General features: G+C 40.4%; 1 protein-coding gene across 1 annotated transcript in view; it reads right to left on the bottom strand.

Annotated features, from left to right (window-relative positions):
* The window catches only part of CSMD1 (CUB and Sushi multiple domains 1), a 1,985,846-nt gene that overhangs the window by 368,263 nt on the left and 1,597,990 nt on the right, over window positions 1-19,593 (bottom strand). The window contains exons 14-17 of the mRNA XM_070460176.1: window positions 17,649-17,975; window positions 15,884-16,078; window positions 12,634-12,772; window positions 9,069-9,256 (exon numbers count right to left, since the gene is read on the bottom strand). Of these exons, the coding sequence (XP_070316277.1) occupies window positions 9,069-9,256; window positions 12,634-12,772; window positions 15,884-16,078; window positions 17,649-17,975 (849 nt within the window). The remainder of the gene's footprint in view (window positions 1-9,068; window positions 9,257-12,633; window positions 12,773-15,883; window positions 16,079-17,648; window positions 17,976-19,593) is intronic.

The following is a 19,593-nucleotide window of genomic DNA, read 5'->3' as shown; positions in this document are numbered from 1 at the left end:
TTCACACACTTTCACTTTCCACACACCTTTAATTTCTACCGACACACTTTCACTTTCTACAGACTCATTCACTTTCTACACATACATTTCACACTGATACACTGACAAACAGTCTCATTCCACACCAGCACAGACATAAACTTTCTAAACACACACATAGATATTTTACACACACATATTCATTATGTACACACATTCACTTTCAAGACACAACATAAACATTCACTTTCTACATACACTTTCACTTTCTACGTACTCACATTGACTCTACACACACATTCCTCTGCTACACACACATACACATTAATTTATGCATGTACACATTCAGTTTCTAAACACACACATTCATTTTCTATACACACACATCTTTGCTTTCTATACACACTTTCACCCTATACACTAATATTTTCAGTCTCCACATACTTTCACTTTCTACACAAACACACTTTCAGTTTCTGCATGGTCACTTTCACTTTCTATACATTTATTCACATTTTAAATTCACACACATTCACATAACACACAGACATTCACTTCCTACACACAGATAATATTCACTTTCCACACATGCAGTTTTGCTTTCTACAATTCACTTTCTACACACACTTTCACATTTAACACTCCTAAGCTTTCACTTTCTACACACACATACAGGCATTTTCTACACACACTTTTTCACTTCTTACACATATGTTCACATTCTACACAAACACAAGTCACTTTTCACACACTTTCACTTTCTATACTCACACTTTCACTTTCTATACAAATACACTTTCACTTTCTACACATTTGTACTTCCAACACACACATGCCCTTTCTAAACTCACGTTTACATTTTACACTTACACATCTTTACTTCCAACACAGACACATATTCACTTTTTACACACATATTCATTTTCTATACAAACATAATCACTTTCTACACACCAACTTTCACTCCCCACACTCACATACTTTCCCTTTCTACAGACACCCTTTCACTTTCCACTCACACATTTTACATTATACATCCTCACTATACATCCACACATAGACTTTCTACACACGCATTCACTATCTACACATACATTCACCTTCTACACACACATAAACATTCATTTCTACACACATACACTTTCAGTTTCTGTACACGCACACTTTTACTTTCCACACAACCACACTCACTTTGTATGCACACTTTCACTTTCCATACACTTTCACTTTCTATGCACACATATCTACACACACATCTTCACTTTCTATTTAAACATTCACTTTCTACACACAGACTTTCACTTTCTACAAACACATATTTTACATTCTACACTCACAAACATTCTCATTCTACAGCCACACATACACACACTTTCTATGCACACACATTCAGCACCTACACACTTTCTACACTTGGTTTCACATTTGACACGCTTTCACTTTCTACAGTTTCTCTTTTTACACATTCTTTCACTTTTCCACATACATTCACATTCCAAACATACACATTCACTTTTTACACACACATTCGCTTCCCACACACAGACACATATTCACTTTCTACACACACATTATCATTCTAGATACACACATTTTTACACACGCACTTTCACTTTCCACAAACACATTCACTTTCTACACACACGTTACATTCTGCACTCACAAACATTCTCATTTTACACTCATACAGACACACAGTTTTAAAACACACACATTCACTATCTACACACAATCACTTTCTACACAGAAAACACACATTCACTTTCTACAAACTTTCACCTCTACAGTTTCTTTCCACACACACCTTCTACTGACACACTTTCACTTTCCACACTCCTGCACTTTGACTTACTACACACATTTTCACTTTCCACACACACTTACACACTCATTTCTAAACATACACGATCGGTTTCTACATACACATTCACTATCTACACATTCACTTTCACTTTCCACACACCAACTCATTTTTACACATTCACATTCTCTACACACGCACACACTTTCACTTTCACACATACAAACATTCACTTCCTACATACACATTCCCTTTCAACACACAATTTCACTTTTCATACACATTCACTGTCCACACACTTTCACTTTCTACAGATACATTCCCCTTTTACACACATTCTCACTTTCCACACACGTTCACATTCTACACACACTTCACTTTCTACACTCACTTTCTACACACTTTAACTTTCTACACACACATATTCACATTTACACACACACGTTCTACACTCACAAACATTCTCATTCTACAAACACACATACACATTCTACACAGATAGTCACTATCTACACACATTCACTTTCTATAACACACTCACATTGTACACATACCCATTCACTTTCAACAACACACACATTCATTTCTACACACACCTTCACTTTCTATGCACAGACACCTACACTTTCTACACACATAAACTCACTTTCTGCACACACACTTTCTACAATCACACACTTCCACCTTCTACATCCATGCACTTTCACTTTCTACACACTTTCACTCTGCACACACAGATTCACTTTCTACACATACTTTCACCATGCACACATTTTCACTTTCTACACATATTCAGTTTCTACACATACTTACGTTTTATATACAAATTTAGCTTCTACAGACACTCACTTTCTACACACACACTGTCCACACACATGTTCACTTGCTGCACACACACACATTCACATTCTTCACCCACACCCAGAAAAAAAATCACTTTCAACACACATACACACTTATTCACTCTCTACACACACATTCACTTTACACACACAGACACATTCACTTGTGTATGCACCCACATTCACTTTCTACATACAGATTCACTTTCCACATACTTTCACTTTCTATATACACTTTCACTTTCCACACTACCACACTCACTTTCCACCCACACATTTACCTTCTACACACACACATACACATTCATTTTTACACACACATTCACTTTCTACACAGACACATTCACTTTCTATACAGACACACACATTCAATTTCCACACACAATCACTTTTCACACAAACACACACACTCTCTTTTAACACACACTTTCACTTTCTAAAAACACTTTAACTTTCTACACTCATACACATTTACTTCCCACACTTTCACTGTCTACACAAACACACTTTCACTTTCTACACACTTTCACTTTCTACATGTACATTTATTCTGAACTCACATCCACATTTAAGAAAACACAGACATATTCACTTTCTACAAGCATACAGGCTTTCCACACACTTTTATGTTCTACACTCACACTTTCACTTTCCACACACGCTTTCACTTTCTAAGGCAGTGAATGAGGTTTCACAACACATTAGTGTTTGTACAGAGCATGGCCTGAACACAGTGGATACATAATACTGGCTGATTTGTTTTGTAGCTGAAGATTAACAGAATTCCCTCAGACGAAGAATCTCTGTCAAACTGGTACATAAATAAAAGAGAGAGAAGACAGTAAATTATATCAAAGTTTTCATCAGTACATAAAACTATTCATTCTCCTGAGTTTAACCCAAATCTACATCCAAAGGCCAACTAGTTTTCTTAAAAACATGTGGGATTGGGAGGGGAGAATTCATGTTAGCTGATCAATGATGAAAAGTTAATTTCAGTCATTCATCAAGTCCGACTCTTTGCAACCCAGTGGACTACAGCATGACAGGCTTCTCTGTCCATCACCAATGCCGGGGGCTTGCTCAAACTCATGCCCATCGAGTTAGTGATGCCATACAACAATCTCATCCTCTGTCATCCCCTTCTCCTCCTGCCTTTAATCTCTCCCAGCATCAGGGTCTTTTCCAATGAGTCAGTCCTTCACATCAGGTGATCAAAGTACTGGAGTTTCAGCATCAGTGCTTCTAGTGAATATTTAGGAATTATTTCCTTTAAGGTTGACTATTTAAGCTCATTACTGTCCAAAGGGACCCTCAGGAATCTTCCCCAACACCACTGTTCAAAACCATCAATCCTTTGGCCTTAGCTTTCTTTATGGTCTAACTCTAATATCCATACATGACTACTGGGAAAACAATAGCTTTGACTATAAAAACCTTGGTTGGTAAAGTAATGTCTCTGATTTTAAATGTGCTGTCTAGTTTTATCATAGCTTTTCTTGCAATGGGTAAGCATCTTTTAACTTAATGGATGCAGTCACCATCTGCAGTGATTTTGGAGTCCAAGAAAATAAATTCTGTCACTGTTTCCAATTTTTCCTCATCTATGTGCCATAAAGTGATGGGACTGGATGCCATGAGCTTAGTTTTTTGAATGTTGAATTTTAAGCCAGGTTTTCCCTCTCCTCTGTCACTTTCATCAAGAGACTCTTAAGCTCTTCATCGCTTTCTGCCATAAGGATTATGTATTCTGCATACCTGAGGTTATTGATATTTCTCCCATTTCTCCCAGCAATCCTGATTCCAACTTGTACTTCATCCAGCCTGGCATTGTCACTTGATGTACTCTGCATATAAGTTAAATAAACAACGTGACAATATACAACTTTGATGTACCCCATTCCCAATTTGGAACCAGCTCATTGTTCCATGTCTGGTTCTAACTGTTGCTTCTTGACCTGCATACAGGTTTCTCAGGAGGCAGTTAAGGTGGTCTTGTATTCCCATGTTTTATTTTTTGGGGGGGGTGAGAGGTATCACATATTTTTTTGTTGTTGTTTTGTTTTGCTTTGTTTTGTCTTTCCATTTATTTTTATTAGTTGGAGGCTAATTACTTTACAATATTGTAGTGGTTTTTGCGGTGGGAGGGGGAATCGGGATGGGGAATACTTGTATTCCCATGTTTTAAAGAATTTTCCACAGTTTGCTGTGATCCACACAGTCAAAGGCTTTGGCGTAGTCAATAAAGCAGAAGTAGATGTTTTTCTGGAACTCTCTTACTTTTTCGATGATCCAGCAGATGTTGGCAATTTGATCTCTGGTTCCTCTGCCTTTTCTAAATACAGCTTGAACGTCTGAAAGTTCTCAGTTCACATACTGTTGAAGCCTAGCTTGGAGAATTTTGAGCATTACTTAGCTAGCCTGTGAAACAAGTGCAATTGTGTGGTCGTTTGAGCATTCTTTGGCAATGCCTTTCTTTGGGACTGGAATGAAAATTGACCTTTTCCAGTCCTGTGGTCACTGCTGAATTTCCAAATATGCTGCTACACTGAGTGCATCACTTTAACAGCATCATCTTTTAGGATTTGAGATACCTCAGCTGGAATTCCAGGGCTTCCCTGATAGCTCAGTTGGCAAAGAATCCACCTGGAATGCAGGTGACCCCGGTTTGATTCCTGGGTTGGGAAGAGTCACTGGAGAAGGGCTAGGCTACCCACTCTAGGAATCCACCTGCAATGCAGGAGCCTGGGTTCAGTCCCTGGGTTGGGATGATCCCCTGGAGAAGGGAAAGGCTACCCCCTCCAGTATTCTGGCCTGGAGAATTCCATGGACTATATAGTTGGACAAGACTGAGCAACTTTCACTTTCACACTGGAATTCCATCACCTCTACTACTTTTGCAGTGGTGCTTCCTCAGGCCCAGTTGACTTCACCTTCCAGGAAGTCTGGCTCTAGGTGACTGATCACACCATCATGGTCATCTAGGTCATGAAGATATTTCTTGTATAGTTCTTCTGTGCGTTTTTGCCACATCTTCTTAATATCTTCTGCTTCTGTTAGCTCCATACCATTTCTGTGGTATTTTATTGTACCCATCTTTTCATGAAATGTTCCCTTGGTATCTCTAATTTTCTTGAAAATATCTGTAATCTTTCCCATTCTACCATTTTCCTCTATCTTTTTTGCACTCATAACTCAGGAAGGCTTTCTGACCTCTCCTCGCTCTTCTTTGGAATTCTGCATTCAGATTGGTAGATGTTTCCTTTTCTCCTTTGCCTTTCACTTCTCTTTTCTCAGTTATTTGTTTGGCCTCCTAAGACAACCATTTTGTCTTTTTGCCTTTCTTCTTCTTAGGAATGATTTTGATCACTGCCTCTTGTAAAATGTTATGAGCCTCTATCCATAGTTCTTCAGGCACTCTATCTATCAGATCTAATCCCTTGAATCTATTCATCACCTCCACTGTATAATCGTAAGGGATTTGATGTGGGTCATACCTGAATGGACTAGTGGTTTTCTCTACTTTCTTCAATTTAAGCCTGAATTTTGCATTAAGATGCTCATGATCTGAGCCACAGTCAGCTCCTGGTCTTGTTTTTGCTGACTGTACAGAGCTTCTCCATCTTTGGCTGCAAAGAATATAATCAATCTGATTTCAGTATTGACCATCTGGTGATGTCCATGTGTAGTCTTCTCCTGCGTTGTTGGAAGAGGGTGTTTTCTATGACCAGTGCCTTCTCTTGGCAAAACTCTGTTAGCCTTTGTTCTGCCTAATTTTGTACTCCAAGACCAAGATTTCCTGTTACTCCAGGTATCTCTTGACTTCCTACTTTCGCATTCCAGTCCCCTATGATGAAAAGGACATCTTTTTTTTTTTTTTTGGTGTTAGTTCTAGAAAGTCTTGTGGGTCTTCTTGGAACCATTCAGCTTCTGCTTCTTCATCATTAGTGGCTGGGGCATAAATTTGGATTACTGTGATATTGAATGGTTTGCCTTGGATACGAACAGAGATTATTCTGTCATTTTTGAGATTGCATCGAAGTACTACATCTCAGAATCTTTTTTTTGACTATGAGGGCTGCTCCATTTCTTCTAAGGGATTCTTGCCCACAGTAGATATAATGGTCATCTGGATTAAATTCACCCATATCAGTCCATTTTAGTTCACTGATTTCTAAAATGTTGGTGTTTACTCTTGGCATCTCCTGCTTGACCACTTCCAAGTTACCTTGATTCATGGACCTAACATTCTAGGTTCCTATGCAACACTGTTCTTTACAGCGTCAGACTTTACTTCCATCACCAGTCTCATCCACAGCTGGGCCTTGTTTTCACTTTGACTCCATCTCTTGTTTCTTTCTGGATCCTTTTCTCCACTCTTCTCTAGTAGCATATTGGGCACCTACTGACGTGGGGAGTTCGTCTTTCAGCATCATATCTTTATGCATTTTCATACCGTTCAAGGGGTTCTCAAGGCAAAATACTGAAGTGGTTCGCCATTCCCTTCTCCAGTGGACCACGTTTTGTCAGAAATCTCCACCATTGCCTGTCAGTCTTGGGTGGCCCTACACAGCAAGGCTCACAGCTTCACTGGGTTAGAGAAGGCTGTGATCCAAGTGATCAGTTGGTTAGTTTTCTGTAACTGTGGTTTCCATTCTGTCTGCCCTCTCATTGGATCGGATCAATGCTGAGTTGCACAAATTCAGATGACTGCAATGTATATTCATCTTCACTCAAAAGAAAAGTGATGACTTGAAAGGACATTAAAAACTAATGAAATGCAAAAGTTTCTCCTTCTTAAAAGGTACTTCATGTTTAAAAAAATGCAACTTTGATATAAATGCTATATATATATGAAGCATATATAATAATTTGAATTAAATATAATTATTTAAATCACTAACAATTTCTTATTATCAGAATATGAACAAAATATAATTTCATATTTAGTCAAAAAGTACATGTAACCTTATATGTATATTTGCATATATATGTTTGCATATAGATAAGCCTGTCAAACAGAGAAAAGTACACAAGTTATTAATTTTAGTTGTTAGCAAGTGTTTGGGCAAGATTAACATGAGTAGTAGTGGGTGATATCAGGAAAGGAAAGCAAGAAAAGAGAAAAGATTAAAAATTCGGCAAGTGAGATACGGTCCTTTCATACATATATAAAATTACACGTGTTTTTACACATTAAAGTTTCATTTAGTAATTATTAGATATGCTTCATATATATAGCACTTATATCAAATTTACATTTTTTTAACTTGAAGTACATTTTAAGAAGGAGGACCTTTTGCATTTCATTAGCTTTTAATGTCCTTTTAAGTCATCATTTTTCTTTGGAGTGAAGATTGGGCAAGATTAACATGAGTAGCAGTGTGAGATATCAGGAAAGGAAGGCATGGAAAAAAAAAGATTAAAAATTCAGCAAGTGAGATATGGTTCTTTCACACATTTATAAAATTATGTGTGCTTTTACACATTAAAACTTCATTTAGTGTATTTTAGGAAAGACTCTAAAACATTGCAAAAAAAATAAATAAAAGAAAGAAAGAATGTATTCCTGCACTGGATTCCATACTGACCTGCTCCCATTACCTTTTTCATCCTATTCTGGATGTGAAGCTTTTTGGGAGAAGGGAAGTGTTGACTAGCATCAGGAAAACATCCCAGGCTTAGTCCCACTGCACCCCACTTCAGAAGGACATGCACAGATATTACTACCAAATAATATAGTCCTGTGACCTCCCAATGTGAGACGCTAAAGCTGAGAGCCAAACTTGGATGGATGGATGAAAACCACAACCACATAGAAACCACAACCACAACCACAAGGAAATTGGGGTTACTTTACAGAACATACTGCATTATGATATTATAGCAATTGTGTTTAAATATTTCTAATTGTTCTTAAACATTTTTGATAGCAGTTGATGTTACTGATAGCAGCTCTTTGGCGTTTAGTGACAGCTCAGCTGGGCTTTCTCTCTCTTCTCTCTTAGTTCCTTCTTAATTCCTTCTCCCTTAGTTCCACACTCTCTACTTGGTGAAATGGGCATATACATAATCACAAATAACCATTTTTCTAGCAAGAAACATTGCTTAGGATGCATAATTTTAGTGACATTTCGTGTAGCTCATTTGGCCAATAGGTATATTTTATAATAGTAGAAATTTATTATTATATTACATTGTGCAGTAAATGAACATATTTCATCATCTTAATGATTTTATTATCTTATTTTATAATAAATCACTGTGCCTTCGCTTTAAGTTGTGAATGAAACATCATCAAGGTGCTTTGTCCTTCACAGGGGAAGTCCCGAGGACTGCACAGCGCAGTGTGGACAGAGGCAGGAACCAGCAAGTCTGCTGCCACGTGACTCAGCGGGAGCGCATGCGCTGAGCTCCCCGGGCCACAGGGCACGGGGACCACTTACTCTCATAGCGAATGAGGAATCCCACGCTGGACCGGCTGTTGTCGGTGCTGAACAGGAGGTACATGAAGTTGCCCGTGCTGATGAGGAACTGGGGCGCCTGCGTGCCGTGGTACTCCCCGATCAGCGGGGCCGAGCTGGCCGGCCCGTCTCTGACCTCCAGCGTGTCGTAGTTGACTTCGGTTTGGAATCTGCGGGCAAGTGTGTCCAGTGAGAGGAGAAATGCAGGGCTGCAATGACTTATAGGCATCCTGTGTCTTTACTCACGGAGTGAAAACCCACGTACAGCAAGAGAAGTAAATAGATCCAGATACACATGCCCTTTCAGACTGGGCACATGTGGTGTCTAAGGTTATTACTAACTTCTGTTCACCCCCACAGCCCTCCTGGTGACTGAATACTCTGTCCAGTAACATCACAGACACAAATGGGGTGGCGGGGGTCATTCAGCTTTAAAATACAAATACTGTGAGCCAGTAGATAGATGACAGAGAATCAACAGTCAGTGAAAGTCAATCAAGATGCATTTTCACACCGTTTTTCATGATCCCCAGTGTAACATAATTATAGATTTCTTAAAAGGAGCATACTGAAGTGACATGATCTCCTAAAGGAAAGAGGTAAATCAAACAACATGACACTACTTTAAATACCTTTCCTGAAATAAAGAATCCTGTGCCTTTTAAAGCTGCATTAACTCTCTTTTTTCTAATTAAAAAAAATTTTAATTATGAAAGTATGATAATATATTTGGAGACTTGGAAAATATACAGCAGCATTATATATGGAATAGTTCCACTATATATTATAATTATTTTATTAAGTCAATAAATTAAGATTTTTAGTTGGAGTTTCAATATCAAGCTCTCAAAAATAATAGAATGAATAGACAGAACATCAGAAGAATGTAGTAGACTCAGAAAGCACTAAAGGGGCACTGACTCCAGTATGACAGTGCAAGGACCCTGAACTTCAGAAAGCAAACGCTACTTCGGTGATTTGAGAAAGTTAGAACAGCTTCCAAGAAGTACTTAAGTTTCCTTCCCGGAAGGACTGATGCCTCCAGAGAACCTGGTCTGGTGTTATGCTCATACACAGTTGCAGCCACTTGGGTGCTCTCTGATACAGCAGAGTTGCCATTCCAGACACTGAGATAATTTGGTAAATGGGCCCGTCTCGTCCTCAAAGAGCTAATCGGCTTTCAAAGGTTCTGGCGTGGTCCCCAGGGAGCAGCTCACTGCCGGAGCCTCTGATGCACTCAGTGATCAGGGAATTTGGGGGAAGCCTGTGCCATGGTCCCCAGGGTGGGCATTGCATGCTGCTGGCAGGGAGGAGAAAGAAGGGACAGAGCGACCGTCTTAGGCTCCTAGCAAGATGAAACCAAAGAACCCTGCCCTGTTGATCATTAAATCACACACTTTTCTTTGTGTGTGTTTGTGTATGTGTATAGTTACTCAGTCCTGTCTGACTCTTTGTGACCTATGGACTGTAGCCCACCATGCACTTCTGTCCATGTGATTCTCCAGGCAAGAATACTGGACTGGGTTCCTCGCCCTCCTCCAGGGCATCTTCCCATCTCAGGGATGGAGCCCACGTCTCTGGTGTCTCCTGCATTGGCAGGCTGGTTCTTTACCACCAGCGCCATCTGGGAAGCCCCTTCTTTGTGTGAATGCACAATAATAATATATTCTTGCAACTAATTTAGAATGGTCCCTGACCCTCCATCTTCCACAAAGAGTAATTCAACCAATTGGTGTAGCATGTGGCTAGGTCGGAATATGGTCAGAGGCCAGGCATTTGGGGGTGAGGAGAGAGCGCAGCTTTGCATCTTACTATTAAAAATATTCTCTAAAGCACATATGGCTTCACAGTTTATCTGAGTTCACATTCAAGAAGCCTAGATGAGCTTGGGATAAATCTCATGTGCAGTATCTGCCCTGAAGTTTTCACAACTTTCATCTTGAGAGACAGCCAGGACAGATAGAGGGCACACCTCAACAGCTGGAGGATCTCCAGGGCAACTTCAGAAAGAGAAATGTAAATGATTTCCATCATCTGGCAACCCAGCACACACTGCATAACAATACCCTCAGTGTGGAATTTAAAACTGTTTGTAAAAACACAACCTTTATTAGGATGCCAGCCCACAGCTCAAGTTATAAACCGGAGCACTATGCAAGTAATCTTTAGAAGACTGTGTACAATGTACAGGGTAAAAAAAAAAAAAAGTGTCTAAAAATATCCAAAATGCTGGAATTTAGCAAATACCACAGTCCAGTAATATCAAAAAGACAAGATTGAGAAAAATTATGAGCATTTTTTTTCAGCAACTGAAAATGGAACACTAATATATTGTGCCAAACCAGAATGTGAAATCACCATTTTTACTAAATGAGTTAAATGTGATGTGCTGCTGGGAATCAGGGTGTGTGTCTGCTTTTTTCCCCTCTCAATACTAGAAAATATAAAAAATTATAATAAGAAACTAAATTCAACTTATTTAATATTTATAAAGTTTTTTTTTTCTCAGTGACTAAGATTATATGCCAGAATTCATTCTCCAACATAACGAATACATAGACCATTTTTTTTTTCTTTTCTTCTGAGAGATTATCCTACTGGAGTTGTAATTATCCCATCAGATATAATAATACCAATAATAACTTCAAATATAAACAGTTACTAAGTGATAATACAATTCCTGCTAAAAATCTTTCCTTTATGGATGCTATCATTGAGTATTAGGAAATTAGTGTAGGAAATAATGTCATAAGGTATATCTGTCTTGAGACATGATAATATTCTGAATACTAGAACCCTAAACTCAGTCTGCTTAAGAAGCTCATTGCTGGAGAGAGCTCAGTTTGCTCAGATATTAACCTTGAAACACTAAACAAAGATGCTTCCTTGGATTTTAAAGCATTTGGGTCCATTCTACAGCATTTTTGGTTCTCAATTTTCAAATCAATGGTTGAGACAACCTAGACAATATTTTATCATGGAGAATTCAAATAGCATGCTGCTTCTTTTTTAGATTATCAAATGCATTATCCAACAGCCAAACTGAACAGCTCTCCAGTGATGGAACCACTCGTGGCTAATTAAAAGGTAAGAAATCTGTTGCACACAGTCTATCAACTCTGCAACCCAAACCACCTTTCAGTGTCCCAGAGCCATTCCCAAAGCCAGAGAGCTCTTCTTCTGTGCTCTGCAAACCCCTAAGGGATGAAGGGCTCCATTTGCAATAAAATACCAAGCAGAATTTATTGCACCTTCAGGTCCAAAATACAGAACTAGACTCAAGGGCCAGTGACTGTGAACACTGGGAATGCTGTCTGGGGCCACACCCTCAAGCACGTCTGCAGAGGTGCCTTACCTGTGGGCTTAGAGGACAAAACAGAGAAGAACAGAACTTAGCAAGCAAACACCTGTTCTAAGTGAACTCCTTTAGGGGAACCAAAGGTGAAAAACTGTCATCTTTTTAAAGACTTAAGATCCATTTAAATAAAAATGCTGGGCATGCATGGGTCATCAGGTCCAAATTAAGGAATCCAAAGTTTTTTCTTACCTATCAAAAGTGATTTTGATAGAGTGTCCTGGTTTTGCTTCAATTATCCATTCACAATTTAAGGAGTCTTTGTAATACCCTGGCCATCCTGGGGGCAAAATCACTCCACTTGAAGCTGTCAGATGTCCTCCACATGGGGCTGAAAAATGATGCAGGGGTCAGAAGGTCAAATGATGCACATGTACCATAGCAGCCTCAGAAACAGCAGGGTGCGTGTTGAGTGCGTGGACCTGACAGTTTCTAGTCTTCAAGCAGAGGTTGAAAGCTTGTTAGTGGCTCAGTCATGTCCGACTCTGTGATCCCACAGACTGTAGCCTGCCAGGCTCCTCTGTTAATGGGACTCTCCAGGCAAGAATACTAGGGTGGGTTGCCATTTCCTATTTCAGATGATCTTCCCAACCCAGGGATCAAACCCAGGTCTCCTGCATTAACAGTGGATTCTTTACCATCTGAGCCACCAGTTATTACCAAGTAAACGGAGAATACTGAAATCAGAGCAGGTACATTTCACACCTGGGCATTTATCATCAGCCTTCATCAAAATTCTTTTCACCTAACAATGGTAGTAATGGCACAGTCTGAGAGAGTGGTCCGTGCCAAACAATTTCCAGGAATTATCACATTCAATCATCACAACAGAGCCACGAGGCAGGGATACCACCGATACTCATATCTTACATGTATTCATGTCAGCAAATGTCTACTGATAGACTTAATTACCTCACATCTGTAATTAAAATATTGTGCAGTGTGTGTGTGTTTTAAGATATGTGTATGTGTTGATTCACTGCAAGGTATGTTCATTGTATTAAAGTAATTTGCCACATATAATTTACTAAATTCTTTTTCTTTCACATCTCTTTTATAGTACTTTGTTTATTCCCATTTTGCACCTTTCATTGGATCACTTTGGGAAATTTATATTTTGCCAGGAAATCTCCAGTTTTCTTTGACCTTCACAGTCATTTTTCCCTCAAGGTAACTTGTGTTTTTTAATGACACTGAATGCACAGAATAGAAGCTGGTTAGGTGTAAAACAAAGACAGAAAAATCTTTCTCTCAGCAACTGAGTTTCTCAGTATAAGTAAACTTTGACAATCTCTTTCACCATTAACTAGTCTGTGTTTAGGCTTCCCAGCTGGCACTAATGGTAAAGAATCCTCCTGCCAATGCAGGTGACCTGGGTTTGATCCCTGGGTTGGGAAGATCCTCTGGAGCAGAAAATGGCAATCCATTCTAGTATCCTTGCCTGGGAAATCCTAAGGACAGAGGAGCCTGGTGCACTACAGTCCATGGTGTCTCAGGGAGTCGGCCGTGACTAGGTAACTAAGCAGATGCAGTCCTCTGTGTTTAGGGGCTTTGCTATCGTTGTTAACAACCTATACCTGGGGTTTGCCTTGCACTTCATCAGAAGGTCCCTTCCAAACAAGGACAGAATTGCTCACTCACGTTTCAAGTGATACTGTCTCCTTTTGTCTGACTGTGGGATTTCTCACCTGCTGCTTGACTGATGCCCCTTTATTCCCCCGACTGCAAAGGAACGTGCCGGCCCTGAAGCCTAGACCCATCCTCACATCAGCTACTGCAGGTGAGCACACCCACAGTGAGAATATGGCAGAGGAAACAGAGATTAGAGTATTGCTTGTCTTGAGATTCTCATAAAATTATTCACACTTCAAAGTTAGTAGCGATATACTTCCTCAAGCAGTAAGTATAAACACATTCAGTCCTGCCCCAGTATTCATATGGTATTCATACCATTTATTTTAGAATCCTGATTCCAAGTTTACTGATGTATACAGGATAATGACCTATTCAGTTATTAACACTAATAAAATTTAAACTATTAAAAAAAACCATACTTTAAAGAAGCAGTAAAAATAAACAAAAAGGAAACTCCTGCTCTGGGTTTCTTGCTCTTGCTCTTCAGCTGACCAAGTGTCCACCCTGGGGTGGTGCTGACAGTCCACCAAATTGTCTTAACAGTTTGTGAAACTGCAGAAATGAGAACATCGTTCTGTAAATTTAGGAGGGTCAGCCAGTGATGACTGAAGATAATGCTGGTCCTTGGAACAAGGAGAAAAGACTCTGGAGGAAGGGCTGGGGACAGGGCAAGGTGGTGAAGCACAACCCTGCTCCCAACACTGGTGGGTAAGCATGGGGCAGGGCGGGGGTGGATGGGTGGAGCGGGGGGATTTCAGGGCAGTTACAAGACCCTGGAGGTCACCTCAGTGATGTATACACTGTGATATACATTGGCCCAAGCCCAGCAGATGGACAATCAAGAGAGTGAGCCTTAACGTAAACTGTGGACTCTGGGTGATGATGACTTATCCCTGTAGGTCCATCAGTTATAACAAATGCATGCCTGATGGAGGGCCCTGCTGATGGGGGAGGCTGTGCATATACGAGGGCAGGGCAGCCCGCAGGACAGCTCTGTACCTTCCTTTCAATTGTTCAGTGAATCTAAAGCTGCTCTAAAATGTGTGCTCTTTAAAAGATCTGCATTTCCTTGGTATCTACGAGAGATACTTTTATTAAGTTTTTCTTAGCTCATTATGCACGGGTGATTCTGATAACAGGGGTTTGGGTATATATCATAAGTGAATATTCCCCTACCTGAATATAAATTAAAAGTAATATCCTTCCTAATTCTTTCCCCTTTGGTTTTCCAACACTGGCAACCAGAGTAAAATGTCAAGAAGAAAATTAGGCTGTATATATGTCAGTTACACCAAGGGCAACAAAACAGTTAACTAATAACGATGCTGTTTGCAGAGGATGAGTTACACCCCCCCATATGGTATTCTGGATTCCTAATCCCAGCATCTTAAAATGGGACCATATTTGGAAAAAAAGTTACTGCAGACATGGTTAGTCAGGACGTGGACATTAGAGCAGGCCCTAGTCCAATATGATGGGTGTCCTTAGAAGGAGGGGACTTGGGACACAGATGCATTCTCACAGGGATGCTGCTTCTACAAGCCAAGACAGGCAAAGCCCTAGAAGCCAGGAGAGGGGCCTGGAACACCTCCCCTACTCAGAGCCTGCCCTGCTGACACCTGGGCCTTGGACTTCCACCCTCCAGGACCGTGAGACACTAACTCCTACTATCAAAGTCACCACTTGGTGGTACTCGGCTCTGGCAGCCTTAGCTAGGAGCCAGTGTTGCGGTCTGTTTTCTCGTTTGTTTTCTGTCAGACGTTCCCTTCAGAGGAAGGTTTAAGTGGCAGACAGGAGGGGCCCACACCTTCACAGCGGGGGACGGTGGAGCTCCAGACGACATTCCCATCCTGCAGGACGCAGGTGATGGACTCTGAGCCCTGGGTTTTGACAAAGCCGTCATCACAGTGGAAGGAGACCGAGCTCCCCAGCAGGAACCTGTCACCAAAGCGCCGTCCATTTACGGGGATGCCAGGGTCATGGCACTCGTTTTGACCAAATGCTGAAAAGAGAAAAAAAACATCAGAGTAAAAAAAAAAAAAAAAAACATGAATATTAATCATGGGTATTAAAAAAGAAAGCAGAACCACTTATAAAGCAGTTTTAGTTATTTTTCAGAGATAGATAAATACATTCAGTAAATAGAATATTGATACCTAGAGAGACAGAGGAGAGAGATGGGTAGATAGACCTCATTATCATCCACACAGCATCCCCAAGTTGGAAGCTACTTTCTTACTAAGAAAAATGGAGAAGAGATACATAGTTTACAGAAAAGGATTTTGGTTCTGGCACATCTAGGTTAGCATCCCGGCTCTTTGCTTACTGGTCCCTGGGAAGATCAGTCCGGTCATCCGAGCCTTTTTGAGGTTCATTTGCTAAGTTGTGTCTGACTCTCTGCAACCCCATAGACTGCAGCCCTTCAGACGCCTCCATCTTCCACTGTCTCCCGGAGTTTGCTCAAATTCATGCCCACTGAGTTGGTGATGCTATCTAATCATCTCAGCCTCCACCGCCCCCTTATCCTTTTGCCTTCTCCTTTTGTTTCCCGCCAATCTCCTCTATCCATGGAGTTTTCTAGGCACAGAATTCTGGAGTGGGCTGCTGCTTCCTTCTCCAAGGGATTTTCTCAACCCAGGGATTGAACTCGTGTCTCCTGTGACTCCTGCATTGCAGGAAGATTCTTTACTGCTGAGTCATCAGGGAAGCCCCTATCTGAGTCTAGTTATCTTTATTTACAGAATGAGGAAGATGAAGCTTATATTCCAGAGCTGCTGCAATGTTAAATGAAGCAATTTCTGTCAAATCCTAAGCAGATCACCTTAGAGAAGTAGGCAGTCAGTACATTTTAGCCTATAGCTCCTATTTAACATTATTGTCTTACTTTATTCCCTCAACAGTGCAATTTAAGCAGATTGTCTTAAATATAAGCTATGATCAAATGAGGAGTCTGAATCAAAGAAAAGTTAGCTGTTTATCAAAATTCACTAAGTACATACGAGTTGTTGTTTAGTTGCTCAGTTGTGTCCAACTCTGCAACCATTGGACTGTAGCCTACCAGGCTACTCTGTCCATGGGATTTTCCATGCAAGAATATTGGAGTTTGTAGCCATTCCCTTCTCCAGGGAATCTTCCCAACCCAGGAATCAAAATTGGGTCTCCTGCATTGCAGGCAGATTCTTTACTACTGTCACCTGGGAAGACCAAGTTCATACATTTAGCAGGTGTTATAATCCATGACTCCTGACTCCAAATACCTCAATGCTTTTCATTACTCTATTCTATTGCATGGAGGATACAAAGATGGATGGATGGATGGATGGATGGATGGATGGATGGATGGATGGAAGGAAAATCAGAGAGAGAGAAGTCATGTGAGCAACCAGTCCTCACTATAGGGGTGACCAAGACACCACAACAGAGTGGGGTATTTTTTTAGGTTCTCAGGATAATGTTATATAATTTTGAGAATTGTGACTATAAAACCCTGGAGTAACACCCTTGCCATTGAACTTCGCTCACAGGAGAGCCAGTGGAGACCACGGACGTGGGGTGGGTGCGGATGCACTTACTGGTGTAGGTGATGTTGAAGCCCCGGCCGGTGGTGGAGTGGTCCGACTGGAACTCCAGGCGGACGATGTGCCCACTGCTGGCCAGCTGGGACGGCACCTCATTGCCCGAGAATGTGCCCAGCACGGTTATGTCTGAAATCCCATCATCTTTGACTGCAAGGAAGTCAAACTGAGGCTCCACATCAAAGTCATTAAAGATGAGGTGAATTCTGCTGCCCGGCTCAGAGATGATCAGCCAGACACAGTTCATGTTGTTACCATACTCTTCCGGGTAATTCGGTGAGAGGATAATTCCTGATGATGCCGTGAAGTTGAAGAAACAGGAAACTGAAGACACACAGATAATAATAGTTTCAAACAGTTTTGTCCACATCCAAAGATATGCCAGTGTGCTAAGGACCTGGGAAGGAAGTCTATACCAGCAGTTAACTAGGATGGTTCAACTTTTCTTTTTTTTAATTTTGAGAGTACTTACTGAATTTGTTACAATCCAGCTTCTGTTTTATGTTTGTTTGACCTCAACATAAATGCGAATCTCAGTTCTCTGACCGGGAATTGTACCAGGTTGTGAACAGATTAAGTTCAACATACAGAACAACCACAGCCTATACATAATCAAGTGTACGCTTGATTCAAAAATAACCCTATCAAGTTGACCGAAACTTGTGGCAAATATTAAGATTTCTTGTTAGAACTTTCTGCCTTCAGAAGAGCAAATATTAATATGAAAAATTATGCCTGTTTCATAAGGATAATTTCCAGAAAACAAGGTTGATTCTAATCAGTTTCCTATTTTTCATTTTAAATTTTGCATGTGCCTTAAAGCACATTTTTTGAAATTACTTTTTAAGTCATTTAGAGAGTAACAATGATTAAAGAACAACTTGGAAAATCAGACCATATCCTGGTGGATAATATAAAAGTCTCTTGGAATATTTACTTAATGTATACTGAGAAATCAGTAATACATATGTTTTGTGTATGTCCATATACATATTCTTTGGGAGGGAGCATCTATTGGACTTATTTCTAGGGTGTGGATTTGCTTATTATTTTACATTATTTCCTATATGTTTCCAGGTTATTGCTATACTTAATTATAAAAAAATCTGTCTTTCAATCTGTTATGCAGTCCTTCTTTTCTATTTCTTTTCTACTTGGGGACCTGGAGACCATAATACAGAGTGACATAAGTCAGAAAGAGAAAAACAAATACTGTACAGTAACACTTACATGTGGAATCTGAAAACACTTGGTATAGATAATCTTACTGACAAAGCAGAACAGAGACGCAGGCGTAGAGAACAAGCATATGGACCCGAAAGGGGGAAGAGGGAGTTGATGAACTGGGAGACTGGGGTTGACATATGTACCCTACTGACACTATACATAAAATAAACAACTAATAAGAACCTTAACAATATAAACTACAAACTAGACAAAAAATAGGAGGAAGCAGGCAAGTCCTCCACTGAAATGTGAAGTGGCATCACTTGAAGCTCACAATTGTGTTTTAAGTGTCACAGGACATGGTGTGTTCTGTTATTCTCTGCAACCCTGTGGACTGCAGCCCGCCAGATTCCTCTGTCCATGGGATGCTCCAGGCAGGAATACTGGAGTAAGTTGCCATTCCCTTCTCCAGGGATCTTCCCAACCCACAGATGAAACCTGCATCTCTTACATCTCCTGCATTGGCAGGGGGATTCTTTACCATTCAGTCACTTGGGAAGTCCCATGCAGTACTGATACTATGTATACAATAGATAACCAATCAGAACCTACTTAGGGAAGCCGTCACAGGACATTATTAGATTGCAAAGACCCCAGACCCTATCGAGGATGCTCACAGAGCTGGCATCAGCTCCTCTGGGTGGAAGTGATGCTCTGTGGGCCTTGCTCGTGGAAAGCTCTCATCGACAGCATATCTGTCTGGTAGTAAGAACAT

This window comes from Odocoileus virginianus, chromosome 32 (assembly GCF_023699985.2).
Source record: "Odocoileus virginianus isolate 20LAN1187 ecotype Illinois chromosome 32, Ovbor_1.2, whole genome shotgun sequence".
Lineage (NCBI taxonomy): Eukaryota > Metazoa > Chordata > Mammalia > Artiodactyla > Cervidae > Odocoileus > Odocoileus virginianus.
The sequence above is the reverse complement of the archived record's forward strand: the minus strand, read 5'-3'. Positions and strand labels throughout refer to the sequence as shown.